Source organism: Saimiri boliviensis, chromosome X (genome assembly GCF_048565385.1).
Source record: "Saimiri boliviensis isolate mSaiBol1 chromosome X, mSaiBol1.pri, whole genome shotgun sequence".
Lineage (NCBI taxonomy): Eukaryota > Metazoa > Chordata > Mammalia > Primates > Cebidae > Saimiri > Saimiri boliviensis.
In genome coordinates this window covers 64,094,099-64,113,407 of record NC_133470.1, presented here as the reverse complement: position 1 = coordinate 64,113,407, position 19,309 = coordinate 64,094,099, and the positions used below count along the sequence as shown (strand labels likewise).

Genomic DNA, 19,309 nt, shown 5'->3' with positions numbered 1-19,309 from the left:
TTTCAGCATTTCATATTTTTGCCATGTATTTAAAGCAGTTCAGGAAGATAATCCTTGTGATTTTACAATATGAACAATTTTATTTCTGTTACTCTTTATGCAATAAACTGCCTAAAAGACTAGAAAAGTAGGTTTCTGTGTCCTAGAAGGATAACCATAATATAAAACTAACCTGTGTTATATAAAGTACTGTCCTGGGCCTTGACAGTCATTATATAATGCAGGTTAGTTTTATATTATATGTTGACAATTTTCCCACATTCCTTGCTTTGCAAAACTGCTTGAAATTGTGTAACTTCCCTCCCCAATCCCTGCTGAATATATGTGAATTATTAAAAGTAGAAGCAAGCCATAAGAAAGGATATAAAAAAGTATCAATGATTCCACCCACTCACGCTACTGTTATTGACCCTTTTGGTGGTCTTGCTTTTCAGATCCGTTTGTATACACATGTAAACTCCTAAATATATGACATTTTTTCTACAAAAAATATTTTTTCACTCTGCTTTTTTCATTTAACACATTCCTCTGTCACCACATATATTTCTGAATGATTGCATTTTGTTGTATGTGTTCATTCTAATTTATTTACACTGTTCTCCAGTATTTATCATTTAGGCTGTTTCCAATTTTGTTTCTATTAAAACAGAATTGGTATAAACAACCTTATAGCTAAATTTTCATTCCTTTATTCAACAAATATTCATTAGGTAGCTACTGTATGTCAGTCACTATATTTGGTTTTAGGTTACAACAGTGAGCACTACTGTTAGAGTGATTACTCGCGTGGAATGTAAATTCTAGCAGGAGAGTAGACATTAATCAAATAATTGTACTGCCATTTTTGTAGTTTATAACTAAAATGGATACTGTGAAAGAAAGCAATACTGTACTGTGAGAGAATACAGTGAAGGACACTGATGGTCTAGGGAAGGCATTATTGAGGAAATGCTGCTTGAGCTGTTGGTCAACTAGTTGAAAGAGGTTGAGCAACAAAAAAGGGGCCACAGGGGAATGGTTTAGAGAGAGAGAGATTATTCCAGACAGAGTGGACATTACTGTTGTAAAGACCCTGTGACAACAGGGATTATGGTTTTAATTTAAGAAATTTTAAAAAAGGCAGTGCAGCCTAAGCACTGAAAGCAGTGGTATTAAACATGACTGGAGAGGTATTCAGAAGCCATACCAAGCAGAGCCTTATAAGCTAAGATTTTAGTTTTTATCCCAAAAATGATAGGATACTGCTTAAGGGTTTTAAACTGGAAGTGAAATCTGATTCCAGGGTGAACTTACTAGATAAGGAACAAAGTAGATGCAGGGAGATCAGTTAGGAGATTGTTGCAGTGATTTATGTGGTACTTGATGATAGCTTATGGTTAGAAATGGAAAGGAATACATTCAAGAGATTTTTAGGAGATAAAATTGATTCAACTTACGCCATATTTTTAAGGGGTTTTTTTTTTTTTTTTTTTGGCATAAATTCCCAGAAGTAGAATTCTTCACACAAAGGGCAAAATTATTTTAAAAGCCTGTAATAGATAACAGATTGCTCTCCAGAAAGATTATTTCAGTGTATTCTCCATTAACAGTGTATTAGAGTGTTCATTTCCATATGCCTTCAGCAGTAATAAGCAGTATCTTTTTTTCTTTAACTTTTCTTTTTATTTTTAGTGTTTTTTGGGTATGTTTTATTCTTTTTAATATCTTTTCAAGAAATCAAGTTAATATTTTAATTTTTCAATGGGGATTGTTTTGCCAACCATAATAATATAGTAGTTTTAGAATATATATGTATTGCTCTCCTTCGTTTGGTTTTAGAAAGCATGGATTTGATTCTTAATATTCTACCTCTAAAGCTGAAAGTAAAGCAAAATGATTTAATGGGAATGTTGCCTCAGGAGCATGGGACAAAGAAAAAATCTGATATGGATTTAGGTCAGATTAAGTATTATTGGAAAATTGCATTTATGTGGAAATTTTTAGTAACCCAACCTTGTTTGATATAGTCAATACCAAGGCCTCTACTTTCCTAAAAAGGAGTACTGCAATTCTGCTGTACCATGAGTTTAGACTTGGGACTCCAAAATATTTTAAATAAAAAACTGACAAATAATCAAAATACATATAAAGTTTTGACTACAAAAAATGGAAATATGGAAATGTCTTTTGAATTTTCTGTAGTGTTTTGTAGCTTAATAAATAAATGTATAATACATGTCCCTTCATCACCACTAAATCACTTTTTTGACAATATGAGAGTGGCTAAAATTGAAAGACATTTAAGAGAAATGAGTAATTTTTTTAAGTAATTGAAATAATTTTTATCCAAAATATTTTGAATTGGAAAGATACTAGCCTTAGATTCAGAATAAAAGTTATATTTGTAATGTTTTCATGTATTTCTCAAATATATAAATTCTACATTATTGAATTATGGTTATATTTGAAATGACATGTTATTCACTGCTTTGTTTTCTCTCTTTCAATAGCTAAAAGATGTTGATACTCGGAAAATCATTAAAGCAATGCTTTCTTATGTGTGGCCCAAAGACAGGCCAGATCTACGAGCTAGAGTTGCCATTTCCCTGGGATTTTTGGGTGGTGCAAAGGTAAGGAATTATGCGTTGTTTGGTTGCTCTGACTAAGAAATACTACATTTTCTAGTCATGAACCCTGGACCTGATATAAATCACTTTTGGGGTAGCATGACCAACTTTTAGGAACCTCATTTAGTTTACGTAATTATTTTATACAGTCATTAGAAATGATATGGTAATGTCCTGTTTATCTCTCAATCAGACTTCTGATAGAGTCAATAGAATCCGCTCCTGAAGCCGTTACAAGACATATGAACATTGATTGTAACAAAGCATAAGGACCTTTATAAAAGGAGCTTTTCAGAGCCTCTTTAGGTCTTAATACGTATTTTTGCTAAGCTTGGTTCCCAGATCCCAGTAAATTGAAAAGAGGATGAAGGTATTTTAGGAACATTGATAGCCATAAGTAGTAAGTAACAGTTTAATATCAGGAGTAAAGCTAAAAAGCAAAACAAAACAAACAAAAAAAACCCAGCCACAAAACCTAACTGTTTTGGTATGTTCAGTATAGGAGCCCTCTGCATTTCAGCAGCCTTTTCAGTTGTACTGTAAAGCAAAGTTATAATAATGACCTTGAGTTTTCAAGAAAATAAAACCTTGTTTCCAATTACTCAGTTATTATTATTATTATTTTATTTTTGGAGACAGAGTCTCACTCTGTCACCCAGGCTGGAGTACAGTAACACAATCTTGGCTCACTGCAATCTCTGCCTCCCAGGTTCAAGCGATTCTCCTACTTCAGCCTCCAGAGTAGCTGGGATTACAGGCAGGTGCGCGCCACCATGGCCAGCTAGTTTTTGTATTTTTAGTGGAGACGGAGTTTCACCATGTTGGCCAGGTTGGTCTCAAACTCCTGACCTCAAGTGATCCACCTGCCTTAGCCTCCCAATGTGCTGGGATTACAGGCATGAGCCACTGCATCCCACCCCCAATTTACTCAGATTTTAAAAGTCAGGGAAGTATACATTTATAGGTATGCTATATTGTCAATATGAAGTCTCTGGAATCAGACTGCTTGGGCTTTGCCACTTAATAACCTTGTAAGCTTAAGCAAGTTGTTTAGGCTCTGTGCCTCAGTTTCCCCATTTGTAAAATAGGATTGTTATAAGGATTAAATAAGTTAACATATAAAAGACATAACAGTGCCTGACAGGTAGTAAAATACAAGTATTAAAAATAAATTTCCAAAAATATGGTTAAAAGTGTTTTTTAAAAATGAGTATAAAGGAGGTTTGGCTTCAATTTGGCTATTTCTCTTGTATATAAGGATTAATATTTTATTTTAAAAAACAGTTCTTACCTCTTATTTTTTTTCCCTATATCATGTATAATCTCCTTTATTTGTTCATTCTTTTCCCTACCCTAAAACTGTTGAGAACTTATACAAACTGCCGTTTTTGGCATGCGGAGTATTCATATATGAACAAAGCAAATTTCTTTCCTCAAACCATATGGGATAAGGCAAGCTTTTTTTTATTGCCATAATAAAAGGTAAGTCATAAATGATTTAAAAAAGTACCATTCAGGTGTTGTGGGATTTCAGAGGAAAGTTTGGAACCACCATCATGGGGGTTTAGGAAAGATTTCACAGAGGAGATGACATCTGACATAGACCTTGACTCCGTCTACCCTAGTGCACAGTATCTCTTGTGTTTTCCTCCATATTACAATTTCTACTACCACTTCAGTACAAATTGCTATTACTTCTTATCTAGACTATTACATGAGTCTTATACTGGTCAGTAAACATTTGCTGAATGAATATGTGAAATAAATGGTATCCCTACTTTAGGTATATTGATTGAGTAGGATTATTACAGGTGTAGGAATAACATGAAAAATGGCCTAGTTGTGAGAGAGCATAGTATGTGTAGAGAAGTGAATAGTCCTCCTTGGCTTCAGTGAGGGGAAGATGCTTCAGAGAATTTGGAAATAAGCTTGGAAAGACAGAGCTCCTAAATGTGAAATATTGTGACTATGAAACAGAAAAATGTAATTATATGGGAAGTAGGAACCTGTCTTTTGAATAGACAAGTAATAAGGTTAGAGCTGTGTTTTAGGAAATTAATCTGGCCATGTGTAAAAGATGAATTCAAGTGATGATAGACCTAAAATAGGGATGCCATTTATTTCACACATTCATTCAGCAAATGTTTACTGACCAGTATAAGGCTCATGTAATAGTCTAGATAAGTAATAGCAATTTGTACTGAATCGGTAGTAGAAATCATAATATGGAGGAAAAAACAAGTGATACTATGCAGTAGGGGAGATAGAGTCAACAATACTTAGCAATGGATCAACTATTCCAAGTTAAAAAAAAAAAAGATAGGATTCAAGGATGAGAGAGTAAGAATGCCTTTAACACCTGGGTGCAGTGACTCATGCCTGTAATCCCAGCACTTTGGAGGCCGAGATGGGTGGATCACTTGAGGTCAGGAGTTCGAGACCAGCCTGGCCAATGTATTGAAACCCCATCTCTACTAAAAATACAAAAAATTGGCTGGCCGTGGTGGTGGGCGCCTGTAGTCTCAGCTACTGGAGAGGCTGAGACAGAAGAATCACTTGAACCCGGGAGGTGGAGGTTGCAGTGAGCAGAGATTGCACCACTGCATTCCAGCCTGGGTTACAGAGCAAGACGCTGTCTCAAAAAAAAAAAAAAAAAAAAAAAAAACCCAAAAAACAAAAGAATGCCTTTAACGGAAGTGGGTATAAGTCAGAAGATCTTGTTTGGGGAAAATGAAGATCTTGGTTTTAGACATGTTACGTTTTGGTTACTAGCAGAACATCCAGTTAGAGATATTTAGCTGGTAATACAAAATGTGAAACAATCTCAGGAAGGAGTCCAAGTCTAAAGAGGTGACAGCTGAAACAATGCAAGTTGGTGAGTACACCAAGGAAAAGAACACAAATAGAAGGAAATAGAAGACAACTAGGGACAGTACCTTTGATTAATATGTTCCTCTAGGAAAGTAAATAGAGGAAGCTGGGAAGGAGTAACTGAAGAGTTAAGAGTAAAGCCAAAATAATTCACAATCAGACTCCATTTTCATGTCTCTTTTCTCATCTGAAATCTCTGTTGAGTACTCTCCCAGTGGATCTTACCCATTCATGGAAGAGTACTTAAGATGCTGAGCAAGAGATCAAGAACCCATTTTTTGTTATATTTGTTTAGGCTGAACAGAGAAAACAATATTACAAATGTAATTTTAGTAGGTATTGTTAAAAAATTTAACTCTTATGTTCATTTTTAGCATAGTACTGATTGCTAAATTGTCTTTTACATACAAATTACCTAAGAATAAAGATGATTCTGAGCTCGTATGCTCCTTTATTAGTTGAATGCAAGTACTTTGCTGACAAGTTAAAGGCAGATTGTTTTCTAGACTTTCTTTTTAATTGAAGAGAACAGATTAGAACATGACTAATTAAGCTAGTCAGAGTTGGGAGCCTTAAGTAATGACATTTGTATTAGAATTCATTTTTAGAGTGAGTTCCAGTCCTTCAAAATACAGATTTCTGTTGTTTAGTGACAGGTCAATATCAGGGTGTGAAATATAGATCTAAACTAACTTTCTTAATGACTAAAATATTTTTAAAAGGTTAATATTTGGTTATTTAATCAACAAATACTGATTGTCCATAAGATGGAAAGTACTGTACTAAGTTCATGTAAACTGATTGCAAACAAACAGAAGTGAATATAGAAAAATCCTCAAAAAGTATGTTTGATTTCTTTTGAATCAGGAGAAGGAAGAAATTGCCAGATGTTATGATGAGTGTCTGCTAGTAGTTTCAAAGCATATAGAACACAATTTTCTTTTTACAAAACAGAAACTAGATCATAGAATAACTTCAGGCATGCAGAACATAGTAGTACCATTTGGCCATTCCAAAAAGCATTTGTACAGCTTTGTGGACTGTCCTGTTTAAAAGTGCTTGCCCTTGCAAATATTTAAAAAGTGATCATTGTTTATTCTTGAGTAGTATTGCAGGTGTGTTTTATAATTGGTGTGCAAAGATGGAGTGTTATCCCCTTTAATCCTTGGCTTCCTCTTTTTCATCAAACCTGAATATATGTTTTACCATATAAACACCTTGGACCAATCTAGGCCTCTTTATACTTTGATCTTTCCTACTTCCTCCACATATTCTGGGATTTTAGTGCAGCATTCAACAATCTTCTTAGCTCTAAATGCTACCCTGCAGTCTGCATGGTTGCAGTGGTATCATAACTGGACATGAAGCATCGTTGAGAAAGAACAAAGAAAGGGTTGTCAAGTAAGAAGAAGAAAATAGGAGGAAGATTTCGTTCCTAATGTATGGGAGCATAGCATACCTTCTGCTTGCTTATTTACTTTTTAATCCTCTTTTGATTCTGAGGGTCTTAAGGCTATCATTGTCTCCAGCAAAAATTTTAAAGATAAACTGTATTATGTAGAGATGCTTTGGAGCCCAGAGTATACTAAGAGAGTGTATTGATATTCCTTCTGGGAGAGTTGCAGCAATTCTATTTTAATGTGTTTGGGTTCTATATAAGATATATTTTAGGGGTTCCACTACCAAGAGAAACAAAAACAAAATGCCATTTGTGTTCATTCCTTAAATTCCTACAAATCGTATGTGATGTATTTTCTTACCATCTATACATATATCATAGAAGTATCATATCTTTATTAATCTGGGGACTTTGAGGCCTTCTAAGGTTTTTTTTTTCCTTTAAATTCGACCTTTCTATTAGTATTTTATGTACAACCATGCCAGGATTTAAGGAAAATATAAAACACATTTATTGAAATCATTTGATTTTATAAAATATGTTACCTTTCATATCACCAAAAACATTTCTTCATCTTCTCCAACCACTGCCATCTAGGAAACCACTTAGTCGACAGAAAAACTGGCAGCAAAGGAAATTCAAGTATCAAGTGCAAAAATAATCTATCTTTACAATTATAATACTTTCAAGGGAGAGTATGGTATACAAAAATAAATACTCTTTTTCTTCAGAAATGTATCCATTATATAAAGTATAGCAGGTTATATATAGAGCAAATATTTATTGAGTGACTAACAAATAATGATTATATATATGCCATAATAGAAACATCCAAAAGGAGAGACAGATGAAGCTCTAGGAGAGTGCCAACACTTAAGCATTTAGGAAAGGATTCATGAAGGATTTAGCATTTTTGAAGACCTATTGTGATATTTGTAACTTCAAAACATTTATATACTTGATTGTGTTTTGAAATTTTTCTGAAAAATATTTTTTAAATGAGACAATGCTACCTGATTGAGAAGTATGAATTTTACCGAGTTTTTTTTTTTTTTTTTTAATTAAAAGGCCTGTTGGTGGGAGTGTAAATTAATTCAACCATTGTGGAAGACAGTGTGGCGATTCCTCAATGATCTAAAAATAGAAATCCCATTTGACCTAGCAATCCCATTACTGGGTATATATCCAAAGGATTATAAATCATTCTACTTTAAGGACACATGCACACGAATGTTCATTGCAGCACTGTTTACAATAGCAAAGACCTGGAACCAACCCAAATGCCCATCGACAATAGACTGGATAGGAAAAATGTGGTACATATACACCATGGAATATTATGCAGCCATCAAAAACAATGAGTTTGCGTTCTTTGTAGGGACATGGATGAACCTGAAAACCATCATTCTCAGCAAACTGACACAAGAGCAGAAAATCAAACACCCCATCTTCTCACTCATAGACGGGTGTTGAACAATGAGAACACATGGACACAGGGAGGGGAGCACTACACACTGGAGTCCGTTGGGGGGAAATGGGGGAGGGACGGGGAGGTGGGGAGGTGGGAAGAGGTAGCATGGGGAGAAATGACAGATACAGGTGAGGGGAGGGAAGGCAGCAAACCACACTGCCATGTGTATACCTATGCAACAATCTTGCATGTTCTTCACATGTACCCCCAAACCTAAAATGCAATAAAAAAAAAAAATTAAAAGGCTATGTCTTTGAGAAATTTTTTAAGTTTACAGAAAGTTGAACAGTAAGTACAGAGTTCTTATATATACCCCTTTTATTCCCACACAATGCAATTTATTCTGTTATTAATGCAACATCTTGCATTAATGTGGTACATTTGCTAAAACTGATGAACTAATTATTTTTAAAAGATACATTATTATTAACCAAGTACATAATTTATATTAGGATTCACTCTTTGTGTTGTACAGTTATATGGTTTTTGGGAAATGTATGTCATGTATTCACCATTATGGTATCATACAGAATAGGTTCCCTGCCCCTCAAATCCCATGTCAGCCACCTACTCATCTGTCCTTCCTTCCTCCAAAATTCCTAACAATCTGTGATCTTTTTACTAACTCTCTAGTAGTTTTGCCTTTTCCAGAATATCATATACTTGGAGCCATATGGCACGTCGCTTTTTCAGACTGGCTTCCTTTACTTAGCAATATTTATTTCAAGCTCTTCATTTTGTGTGTGTGTGTGACCTGATGGTTCTTTTCTTTGTATCACTGAAGAATATTTCATTGTATGGATGTACTATAGTGTGTTTATCCACTCACCTGTTGAAAGACATCTTGGTTTCCTTTAGATTTTGGCCATCATTAATAAAGCTGCAGTAAATATTTGTGTGGCCATAATTTTTCAACTCATTTGGGTAAATACTAAAAGAGCACAATTGCTGAATTGTCTTGTAAGACTATGTTTTGTTTTGTAAGAAACTATCAAATTACCTTTTATAGTTGCTATACCATTCTACATTTCTACAAGCAATGAATAAGAGTTCCTATTGCTCCACATCCTCACTAGCATTTGGTGTTATCAATATTTTAGATTTTAGCCATTCTCATAGGTGTGTAATAGCATCTCACTTTTGTTCCACTTTGCAAATGCCTAATGACATATGATGTTGAGCATCTTTTCATAAGCTTATTTGTTATTTGTATATCTTCTCTGGTGAAGTGTTTGATCAGTTCTTTTGCCCATTTTTAAATTTGATTGTTTATTTTCTTATTGCTGAGATTTAAGGGGATTTTTTTGTTTTGTTTTGTTTTGGTTTGTTATATTTTGAATACAAGTCCTTTACCACATAAGTCTTTGCAAATACTTTCTCCAAGTCTGTGGCTTGTCATCTTATTCTCTTGACAGTGTCTTTTGCAAAGCAGAAGTTTTTACTATTAATGAAGTCCTATTTAGCAGTCTTTCACGGATCATGTTTTTGGTGGTAAGTGATTGCCAAACCCAAGGTTACCTGGATTTAATCTTAAATTATCTTCTAGATGATTTGTAGTTTCATTTTCTATGTTTTGGTCTATGATCTATTTAGAGTTAATTTTTATGAAATAGGTAAGGTCTGTGTCTGGATTCCTTTTTATTTCCTTTGGCATGTCCATTTGTTCCAGCATCATTTATTGAAAAGGGTATCTTTTCCCCATCGGGTTGCCCTTTGCTCCTTTGTCAAAGATGAGTTGACTATATTTATATGAGTCTATTTTTGTGCTGTCTCTTCTATTTCCATTGATCTGTTTGTTTATTTTTTAACCAGTACCACACTGTTGGGATTACTGTAGCTTTATATAGTCTTATAGTCAGGTGGTGTCAGATCTCCAATATTGTTTTCTTCTTTAGTATTGTGTTGGCTATTTTGAGTTTTTTGCCTTTCTATATGAACTTTAGGATTAGTTTGTCCATACCCACAAAATTACTTATTGGGATTTTGATTGGTGTCACATTGAATATATAGATCAAGCTGGAGAAAACTGTCATTTCAACAGTATTGAATCTTCCTATCCATGAACATGGAGTATCTCTCCGTTTATTTAGCTTATTTGATTTTCTTTCATATGAGTTTTGTAGTTTTCCTTATATGCCTTTTGTTCATATCTGTTAGATTTGTACTGAAGTATTTCATTTTTTGGTGTTAATTTAAATGGTGTTGTATTTTTTTATTTCAAATTGCATATTCATTGGTGGTATGTGGAAAAGTAGTTGACTTTTGTGTATGACCTTGTATTCTACAACTTTGCTATAATGCTTATTAGTTCTAGTAGGGTTTTTTGTTGATTTTTTTTTTCAGATTTTCTATATAGACAATTATATTACTTATAAACAAGGACAGTTTGATTTCTTCCTTTCTAAAATAAATACCTTTATTTCCTTTTCATATCTTATTGCATTAGCTGTGACGTACAGTGTTGAATATAATGTGGTAAAAGAAGACATCCTTCCCTTGTTCACAGTTTTAGGTGGGAAAACATCTAGTTTCCCACCATTAAGTATATTGTTCACTTTAGGGATTTTTGTAGGTGTGTATAATCCAGTTGAAGCTTTTTTCTATTCCTAGTTTGCTGGGAGTTTTTGTAATGAATATGTGTTGGATTTTGTTAAATGGTTTTTCTTCACCTACTGCTATCATTTGATTTTTTTCTTCTTTAGCTTGTTGATGTGATGGATTACATTAATTGATTTTCAAATATTGAACCAGCTTACCCAGAATCAATTCCACTTGGTCATGTTGTACAATTATTTTTATATATTTTTGGGTATGATTTGTTAATATTTCATTGAGGATTGTGATTCAGGAGAGAAAGTGGTCTGTCGTTTTTCTGTAATGTCTTTGGTTTTCATATTAGAGTTGTACTGGTTTCATGGAATGAGTTAGGAAGTGTTCCCTCTACCTCTGTTTTCCAGAAGAAATTATAGAGAATTCACATCACTTCTTCTTTAAGTAGTTAGTAAAATTCACCAGTGAAACCATTTGGACCCGTGCTTTCTGTTTGGGAAGGTTATTGATTATTGATTCAATTTCTTTAATAGATATGGTGCTATTCAATTTATCTTGTATAGGAAGGGATCTTTTAAGGAATTTGTCCATTTCATCTAAGTTACCAAGTTTGTTCGACTAGAGTTACTCATATATCCCTGTGTTATCCTTTTAATGTTCATAGAAACAGTACTGAAGACCTGTCTCTCATTTCTGTTGTTAGTAATTTCTCTTCTTTCTTTTTTGCTTGATTACTAGAGACTTAGCAATTTTATTGCTCTTTACCAAGAGCCAGCTCCTCTTTACACCTCTGGTAGAATTCAGCTGTGAACCTGTCTGGTCCTGGACTTTTTTTGGTTGGTAGGCTATTACTTGCTGCCTCAACTTCAGACCTTATTATTGGTCTATTCACGGATTCAGTTTCTTCCTGATTTAGTCTTGGGAGAGTGTAAGTGTCCAGGAATTTATCCATTTCTTCTAGATTTACTGGTTTATTTGCATAGACATATTTGTAGTAATCTCTGATGGTAATTTGCATTTGTCTGGGATCACTTGTGATATCCCCTTTATCACTTTTTATTGCATCTATTTGAATCTTCTCTCTTTTCTTTTTTATTAGTTTGGGTAGCAGTATATATATTTTGTTGATCTTTTCAAAAAACCAGCTCCTGGATTTATTGATTTTTTTTTAAAGGGTTTTTTGTGTCTCTATCTCCTTCAGTTCTGCTTGATCTTAGTTATTTCTTGCCTTCTGCTAGTTTTGAATTTGTTTGATCTTGCTCCTCTAGTTCTTTTAATTGTAATGGTAGGGTGTTGATTTTATATCTTTCCTGACTTCTCATGTGGACATTTAGTGCTATAAATTTTTCTCTAGACACTGCTTTAAATGTGTCCCAGAGATTCTGGTATATTGTATCTTCATTATCATTGGTTTCAAAGGCCATCTTTATTTCTGCTTTCATTTCATTATTTATCCAGTAGTCATTAAAGGCCAGGTTGTTTAGTTTCCATGTAGTTGTGCGGTTTTGAGTGAATTTCTTAATCTTGAGTTCTAATTTGATTGCAGTGTGGTCTGAGAGGCTGTTTGTTATGATTTCCATTCTTTTGCATTTGCTGAGGAGTGATTACTTCCAATTATGTGGTCAATTTTAGAATAAGTGCGATGTGGTGCTGAGAAGAATGCATATTCTGTGGTTATGGGGTGGAGAGTTCTGTAGATATCTATTAGATCTACTTGAGTCAGATCTGAGTTCAAGTCCTGTATATTCTTGTTAATTTTGTCTCATTGATCTGTCTAATATTGACAGTGAAGTTAAAGTCTCCCACTATTATTGTGTGGGAGTCTAAGTCTCTTTGTAAGTCATTAAGAACATGATTTATGTATCTGGGTGCTCCTGTATTGGGTGCATATTTATTTAGGATAGTTAGCTCTTCTTATTGCATGAATCCCTTTATCATTATGTAATACCCTTCTTTGTCTCTTCTGATCTTCGTTGGTTTAAAGTCTGTTTTATCAGAGACTAGGATTGCAACTCTTGTCTTTTTTGCTCTCCATTTGCTTGGCAAATGTTCCTCTATCCCTTTATTTTGAGCCTGTGTGTGTCTTTGCATGTGAAATGGATGTCCTGAATACAGCACACTGATGGGTCTTGACTTTTTATCCATTTTGCCAGTGTTTGTCTTTTGATTGGGGCATTTAGCCCATTTCCATTTAAGGTTAATATTGTTTTGTGTGAATTTGATTCTGCCATTTTGATGCTAGCTGGTTGTTTTGCCCATTAGGTTATGCAGTTTATTCACAGTGTCAATGGTCTCTACAGTTAGGTATGTTTTTCAGTGGCTGATACTGGTTGTTCCTTTCCATGTTTAGTGCTTCCTTCAGGAGCTCCTGTAGGGCAGCCCTGTTGGTGACAAAGTCTCTCAGCAGTTGCTTGTCCATAAAGGATTTTATTTCTCCTTCACTTATGAAGGTTAGTTTGGCTGGATATGAAATTCTGGGTTGAAAATTCTTTTAGAATGTTGAATATTGGTCTCCACTGTCCTCTAGCTTGTAGTGTTTCTGCTGAGAGATCTACTGTGAGTCTGATGGGCTTCCCTTTGTGGGTAATCTGACCTTTTTCTGTGGCTGCCCTTAGCATTTTTTCCTTCATTTTGACCCTGGTGAATCTGACAGTTATGTGGCTTGGGGTTGCCCTTCTCAAGGAATACCTTTGTGGTGTTCTTTGTATTTCTTGTATTTGCATGTTGGCCTGCCTTGCTAGGTTGGGGAATATACTGAAGAGTGTTTTTCAACTTGGTTTGGTTCTCCCCATCACTTTCAGGTACACCAATCAAACGTAGATTTGGTCTTTTCACATAATCCCATATTTCTTGAAGGCTTTGTTCATTTATTTTCACTCATTTTTCTCTAATCTTGCCTTCTTACTTTATTTCATTGAGTTGATCTTCAGTCTCTGATATCCTTTCTTCCATTCGATCGATTTGGCTATTGAAATTTATGTATGCTTCACGTAGTTCTTATGGTGTGTTTTTCGTGCAGCTCCATCAGGTTATTTATGTTCTTCTCCATGCTGGTTATTCTTGTTAGCATTTTGTCTAACCTTTTTTTAGGGCTCTTAGTTTCCTTGCATTGGATTAGAACATGCTCTTTCAGCTTGGAGAACTTTGTTATTTTCCCATTTTCTGAAGTCTCCTTTTGTTAATTTGTCACACTCATTCTCCATCCAGTTTTTCTCCCTTGCTGGTGAGAGGTTGTGATCCCTTGGAGGATAATAGGCATTCTGGCTTTTGGCAATTTCAGCCTGTTTGCACTGGTTCCTTCCCATCTTGGTCGATTTATCTACTTTTGGTCTTTGAAGTTGGTGATTTTTGGAAGGGGTTTCTGAGTGGACATCCTTTCTGTTAATGTTGAAGTTATTTCTTTCTGTTTGTTAGTTTTCCTTCTAATAACAGTCAGACTGCAGGTCTGCTGGCGTTTGCTGGACGTTCACTCCAGACCCTGCTTGCTTGGGAATCACCTGCGGGGGCTTCAGAACAGCAAAGATTGCTGCCTGTTCCTTTCTCTGGTAGCTTTGTCCCAAAAGGGTACCTGCCAGATACGAGACAGAGCTCTGCTGTATGATGTATCTCCCAGTTAGGATACATGGGGGGTCAGGGAGCCACTTGAGGAGGCAGCCTGTCCCTTAATGGAGCTCAAGTCCTGTGGTGGAGGATCCCTTGCTCCCTTCAGGGCTGCCAGGCAGGGATGTTTAAGTCTGCTGAAGCAGAATCCACAGCCCCTTTTCCCAGGTGCTCTGTCCCAGGAAGGTGGGGACTTTGTTAGTTTCTGATGGGCTGCTGTCTTTTTTTCTGAGATGCCCTGCCCAGCAAGAAAGGAATCTACTTGACAGTCTTCCTACAGAGGCCTTGCTGAGTTGCCATGCTAGGCTCTGCCCAGTTGCTATATAAACTTCCTAGTAGATTTGTTTACATAGGCAATGTTGAAACCACCTACTGGAGCCTCAGCAATGGTGGGCCTCTTCCCCCAGCAACCTGGAACAAGCTCAGACTGCTCTGCTGGCTGCGAGAATTTCCAGCCAGTGGATCTTAGCTTGCCAGTCTTCCTTGGGGTGGGACCTGCTGAGCCAGCTTACTTGGCCCCCTCGCTTAAGCCCTGTTTTTCTGGGGAAATGAGCTGTTCTGTCTCACTGGCATTCCAGGTGCCACTTGACTAAAATGGTCACCCATTTTTGTGCTGGAAACCCAGAGCGCTGGCATTGTAGGCGCTGGAGGGAATCTCCTGATCTATGGGTTGAGTAGACTGTGGGAAAAGTGCAGTATCTGAGCCAGAGTACCAGAGTGTCCAGAAAAGTCCCTAATGGCTTCCCTTGGCTGGGAGAGGGAGTTCTCAGGTCCCTTGCACCTCCCAGATGAGGCTGTGCCCCATCCTGCTTTGGCTTGCCCATCTTGGGCTGTTCCCACTGTCTAATCACTTTCAATGAGATCAACCTTGTACCTCAGTTGGAAATACAGAGATTACTACTCGTCTGGTGTGCTCTCACTGGGAACTGCAGATCTTAGCTGTTCCTATTCGGCCATCTTTATGGTTTCCTCTTTATCATTATGTAATGTCTTCTTTTATTTCTGTTAATTTTCCTTGATCTGAAGTGTGCTTTATCTGAAATTAATATAGTTATTCCAGCTTAGCTTTGAATAGTGTTAAGATGGTATATATTTCTTTATCCATTTACATTTAATTCACTTTGTCTTTATATTTAAAGTGGGGTCTCTAGTTGGATTATCTTTCAAAAATCCATTCTGACAGTCTGGTTTTTTTAATGCCATCAGATCCAGCCATGATGACAATCTGTGTTTTAACTGTTATAGACTATTCCCATTTAAAATGATTAACTAATATTGTTGGATTAATATTGACCATAGGTGTAACTGTTTTCTGTTCATTGCCTTCTTTGTTTTTTGTTCATTGCCTTCTTTGTTTTTTGTTTTTTGTTTTTTTTTACTTTTTCTTCAATCTTTTTCTTCCTTCTCTGACTTTAATTAAACATTTTATATGATTTTGTTATTTGCTAATTATTTAACATTACAATTATACATCTTAATTTTTAAGTGGTTGCCGTAGAGTGTGCAATATACATTTATAGGCAGTCTAATTCCACTGCACTGAACATTATACTGCTTCATGGGGGTGGTGCACATAACTGTATTCCCAATTCATTCCTCCTATCACTTACAGGCTGCTGTGATTCATTTAGCCTATTTATAAGCTCTAATTACCCAGTACATTGTTGCTGTTATTTTGAATATATTTGTCTGTTAGATTAAGAGTAAAAATAAGTGATTTTATTTTACTTTTATTCCTTCTCTAACTTTGCTTCCCTTTTAAATATAAATCTGAGGTTTCGACCAATATTATTTTCATTCTCTCTAGAGAACTTTTTTTTTAATAGTTATTGCAAGTCCATGTACTAGCAACTAATTTTCTCAATATTGCTTTTGTAGAGAGGGTATATTTTTCCCTCACTTGTAAAAGACAATTTTACTAGGTGCAGAACTCTAGGTTGGTGGATTGTTTTTTTTCAGAAGTTCAAATATTTCACTTCATTTTGTTCTTACTTGGGTTCACTGTTATTGTTTTTTTTAATTTTTATTTTTTTCGAGATGGAGTCTCACACTGTCACTCAGGCTGGAGCAGTGGCCTTATCTGAGCTCATTGCAACCTCTGCCTCTGGGGTTCAGGAGATTCTCCTGCCTCAGCCTCCTGAGTAGCTGGGATTACAGGCACACATCAGCATGCCTGGCTAATTTTTGTATTTTTAGTGGAGACAGAGCTTCACTACATTGGCCAGACTGGTCTTGAACTCCTAACCTCGTGATCCGCCCACCTCAGCCTCCTAAAGTGCTGGTATTACAGGTGTGAGCCACCGTGCCCAGCCAGCATTCACTGTTATTTTTATTCTTGTTTCTTTATAGGTGATTCCCCTGGTTTCTTTTAAGATTTTTTTTTGTCTTTGATTTTTTTTTTGTAGTTTGGATATGCCAAGGTGTACCTTTTTTAAAATTTTTGCTTTTTTTTTTTTTTTTTTTCTACTTGGTGTTCTCTGAGCTTTCTTGGATCTGTGATTTGGTGTCATTAATTTTAGAAAATTCTTATCCTTTATTATTTCAAATATTTTTTCCATTCCTTTTCTGTTTTCCCATACATAATGGGAATACCATAAGGAAAGGTGTAATGTATGTAGACATAATGGGAATACCTTTTGTAATGTATGTAGACATATTTCTACTATTTCTATGTGTGTCCATATTTCTTGCATATTCTTTTCCATTTTAAATTCTTGTTATTCTTTTCACTTTGTGAAGTTTTCACTGCCATACATCTTCAAGCTCACTGATTCTTTTCTATTTTGTGTCCTGTCTACTGATGAGCCCATCAAAGACATTCTTCATTTCTGTTAGAGTGTTTTTTATTTCTTTTATAACCTTTTGATTCTTTCTTAGAGATTCTCCTGTCTTTGCTTATATTAACCGTCTTTTCTTACATGCTATCTGGTTTTTCCATTAGAGCCTTTAGCATTTTAAATTCCTGATCTGATCATTCTAAAATCTCTGTCTTATCTGAGTCAGGTTCCAATGTTTACTTCATCTTTTCAGACTTTTCTTTGCCTTTTAGCATGCTTTGTAATTTTTTTTGAGAGCTAGGCACAATGCATTAGGTAAAATGTACTGAGGTAAATATGCCTTTAATGTGAGATTTTATGTTTAGCTGGCTGGAGTTGGCTGTCTTTAATGTTCGTTGTAGCTGTAGGTGTAAAAGGCTAGAATTTCCTTTAGAACCTGCTAAACATAGGCCAGACAAATGACATTTTATGATTATCTAGCTAGGAATTGGTTGTCTTTAATATTAGTTTTGGCTGTAGTTTTCAGAGGCTAGAATTTTCTCTAGAACCTTCTAAACGGGGCCAGATAGATTTTAGAGGATAAGGCCATATGAACAAAAAATTTTAATGAATCAGGTTCACATATTTTGTAAGTTCTACTAGTTACATTGAGGTTGTTCATTAAATATCATTGTGATCTACTTTTCCCCTCTAAATGTTTTATCTCCTAGATTTAGGTAAGAGGATTTTTCTCTTATCTAAATTAGATTAAATTAGATTAGTGGAGTTGAGACTGAAAGTCAATTACTCTTCCATATTCTTTAATTTGCTTTCAGTTCTGTGTGCTTCAGCTGTGAAATAAGATAAAACAAGTTTGTTCTATGGGTATTATAACCTCTAGCTTTTAGATGTCTATTGTTTAAAATGGTGATGACATATAGTCCCTTTCTGTGTTGTAGCTTTTTCATGTTTATGTTTTCAAACTATTAGGTAAAAACAACAGATTTCTTAGAAATATCACATTTTGTAACAGTCTTGCATATGGAGTCTTTTTCATGTGTTAGTCACATAGACTAGTCATAACTCTTACTTTACTTTCTCAGAATACATATTCAACTATGTTGCAATGATTTGATTAAATAAGCTGTTTTCTGTTGAAGTTACTCTTTGATGCCCAAAGCAAACTTCATATACAAGCCAGAAGTATTTTGTTTATATGATGGAAATCTTTAGTGGCATTTGCTTTATTAAATAGGCCTAATTTTCATGAATTACTAATGTATATAGTATAAAATAATTTCTATTTGATCAACTTACATAACTGTTTTGTTATGTTTGTCTGATTTTTTTTTTTCTTTAATGAGAATAGAAACTTCAGTTCTGTGAAGGTTCTACCACTACCCTGATAATCTTAACAAATTGTCTGAATACCCTTGATTCAGGCAAACCCCAAAATTGTGGCTCAGCCTGGGAGGGTTCTTGGCTTAGTGAAGGAAAGAATTCAAGAGTCAGCTGAGAGAGCAAAGTGAAAGCAAGTTTCTTAGAGCAGCAGAGTACAGGAAAATAGTTGCTTCATAGACAGAGTAGTAGCAGCAGCCCTCGTGGATTTCTGGCTAGCTATATTTGTTGATTAGTTGTGAAATAAGAGGTGGGTTATTCATGAATTTTCTGGAAAAGGGATGGGGAATTCCTGGAACTGAGGGTTCCTCCTCCTTTTAAGCCATATAAAGCAACTTTCTGGAGTTGTCGTGGCATTTGTAAATTGTCATGGTGCTGATGGGAGTTGGTTTTATCATGATAATGCATTATAATTAGTGTATAATGAGCAATGAGAGCAAATAGAAGTTGTTTTTGTCGCCATCTTGGTTCTAGCTGATTTGGTCTGGTTTCTTTGTTGCATTCTCTTTTGCTCAGATCTTGTTTGTTCAGTGGGGTCTTGTGACCAGTGATTGGAAAATAACTCTTGCAGATCTTCTACCTTACCTTGTCTAGTTTTCTTATATCATTGTTTTGCCTTGCTAATCAAATCTCTCTTTAGTGTTCTTGGTCTTTTTTT

General features: G+C 35.3%; 1 protein-coding gene across 4 annotated transcripts in view; it reads left to right on the top strand.

Annotated features, from left to right (window-relative positions):
- The window catches only part of ABCB7 (ATP binding cassette subfamily B member 7), a 129,239-nt gene that overhangs the window by 72,369 nt on the left and 37,561 nt on the right, over positions 1-19,309 (top strand). For all 4 annotated transcript variants that reach the window (XM_010347368.3, XM_010347367.3, XM_003936860.3 and 1 more), the window contains one exon: positions 2,490-2,609. In XM_010347368.3, coding sequence (XP_010345670.1) covers positions 2,490-2,609 — 120 coding nt within the window. The remainder of the gene's footprint in view (positions 1-2,489; positions 2,610-19,309) is intronic.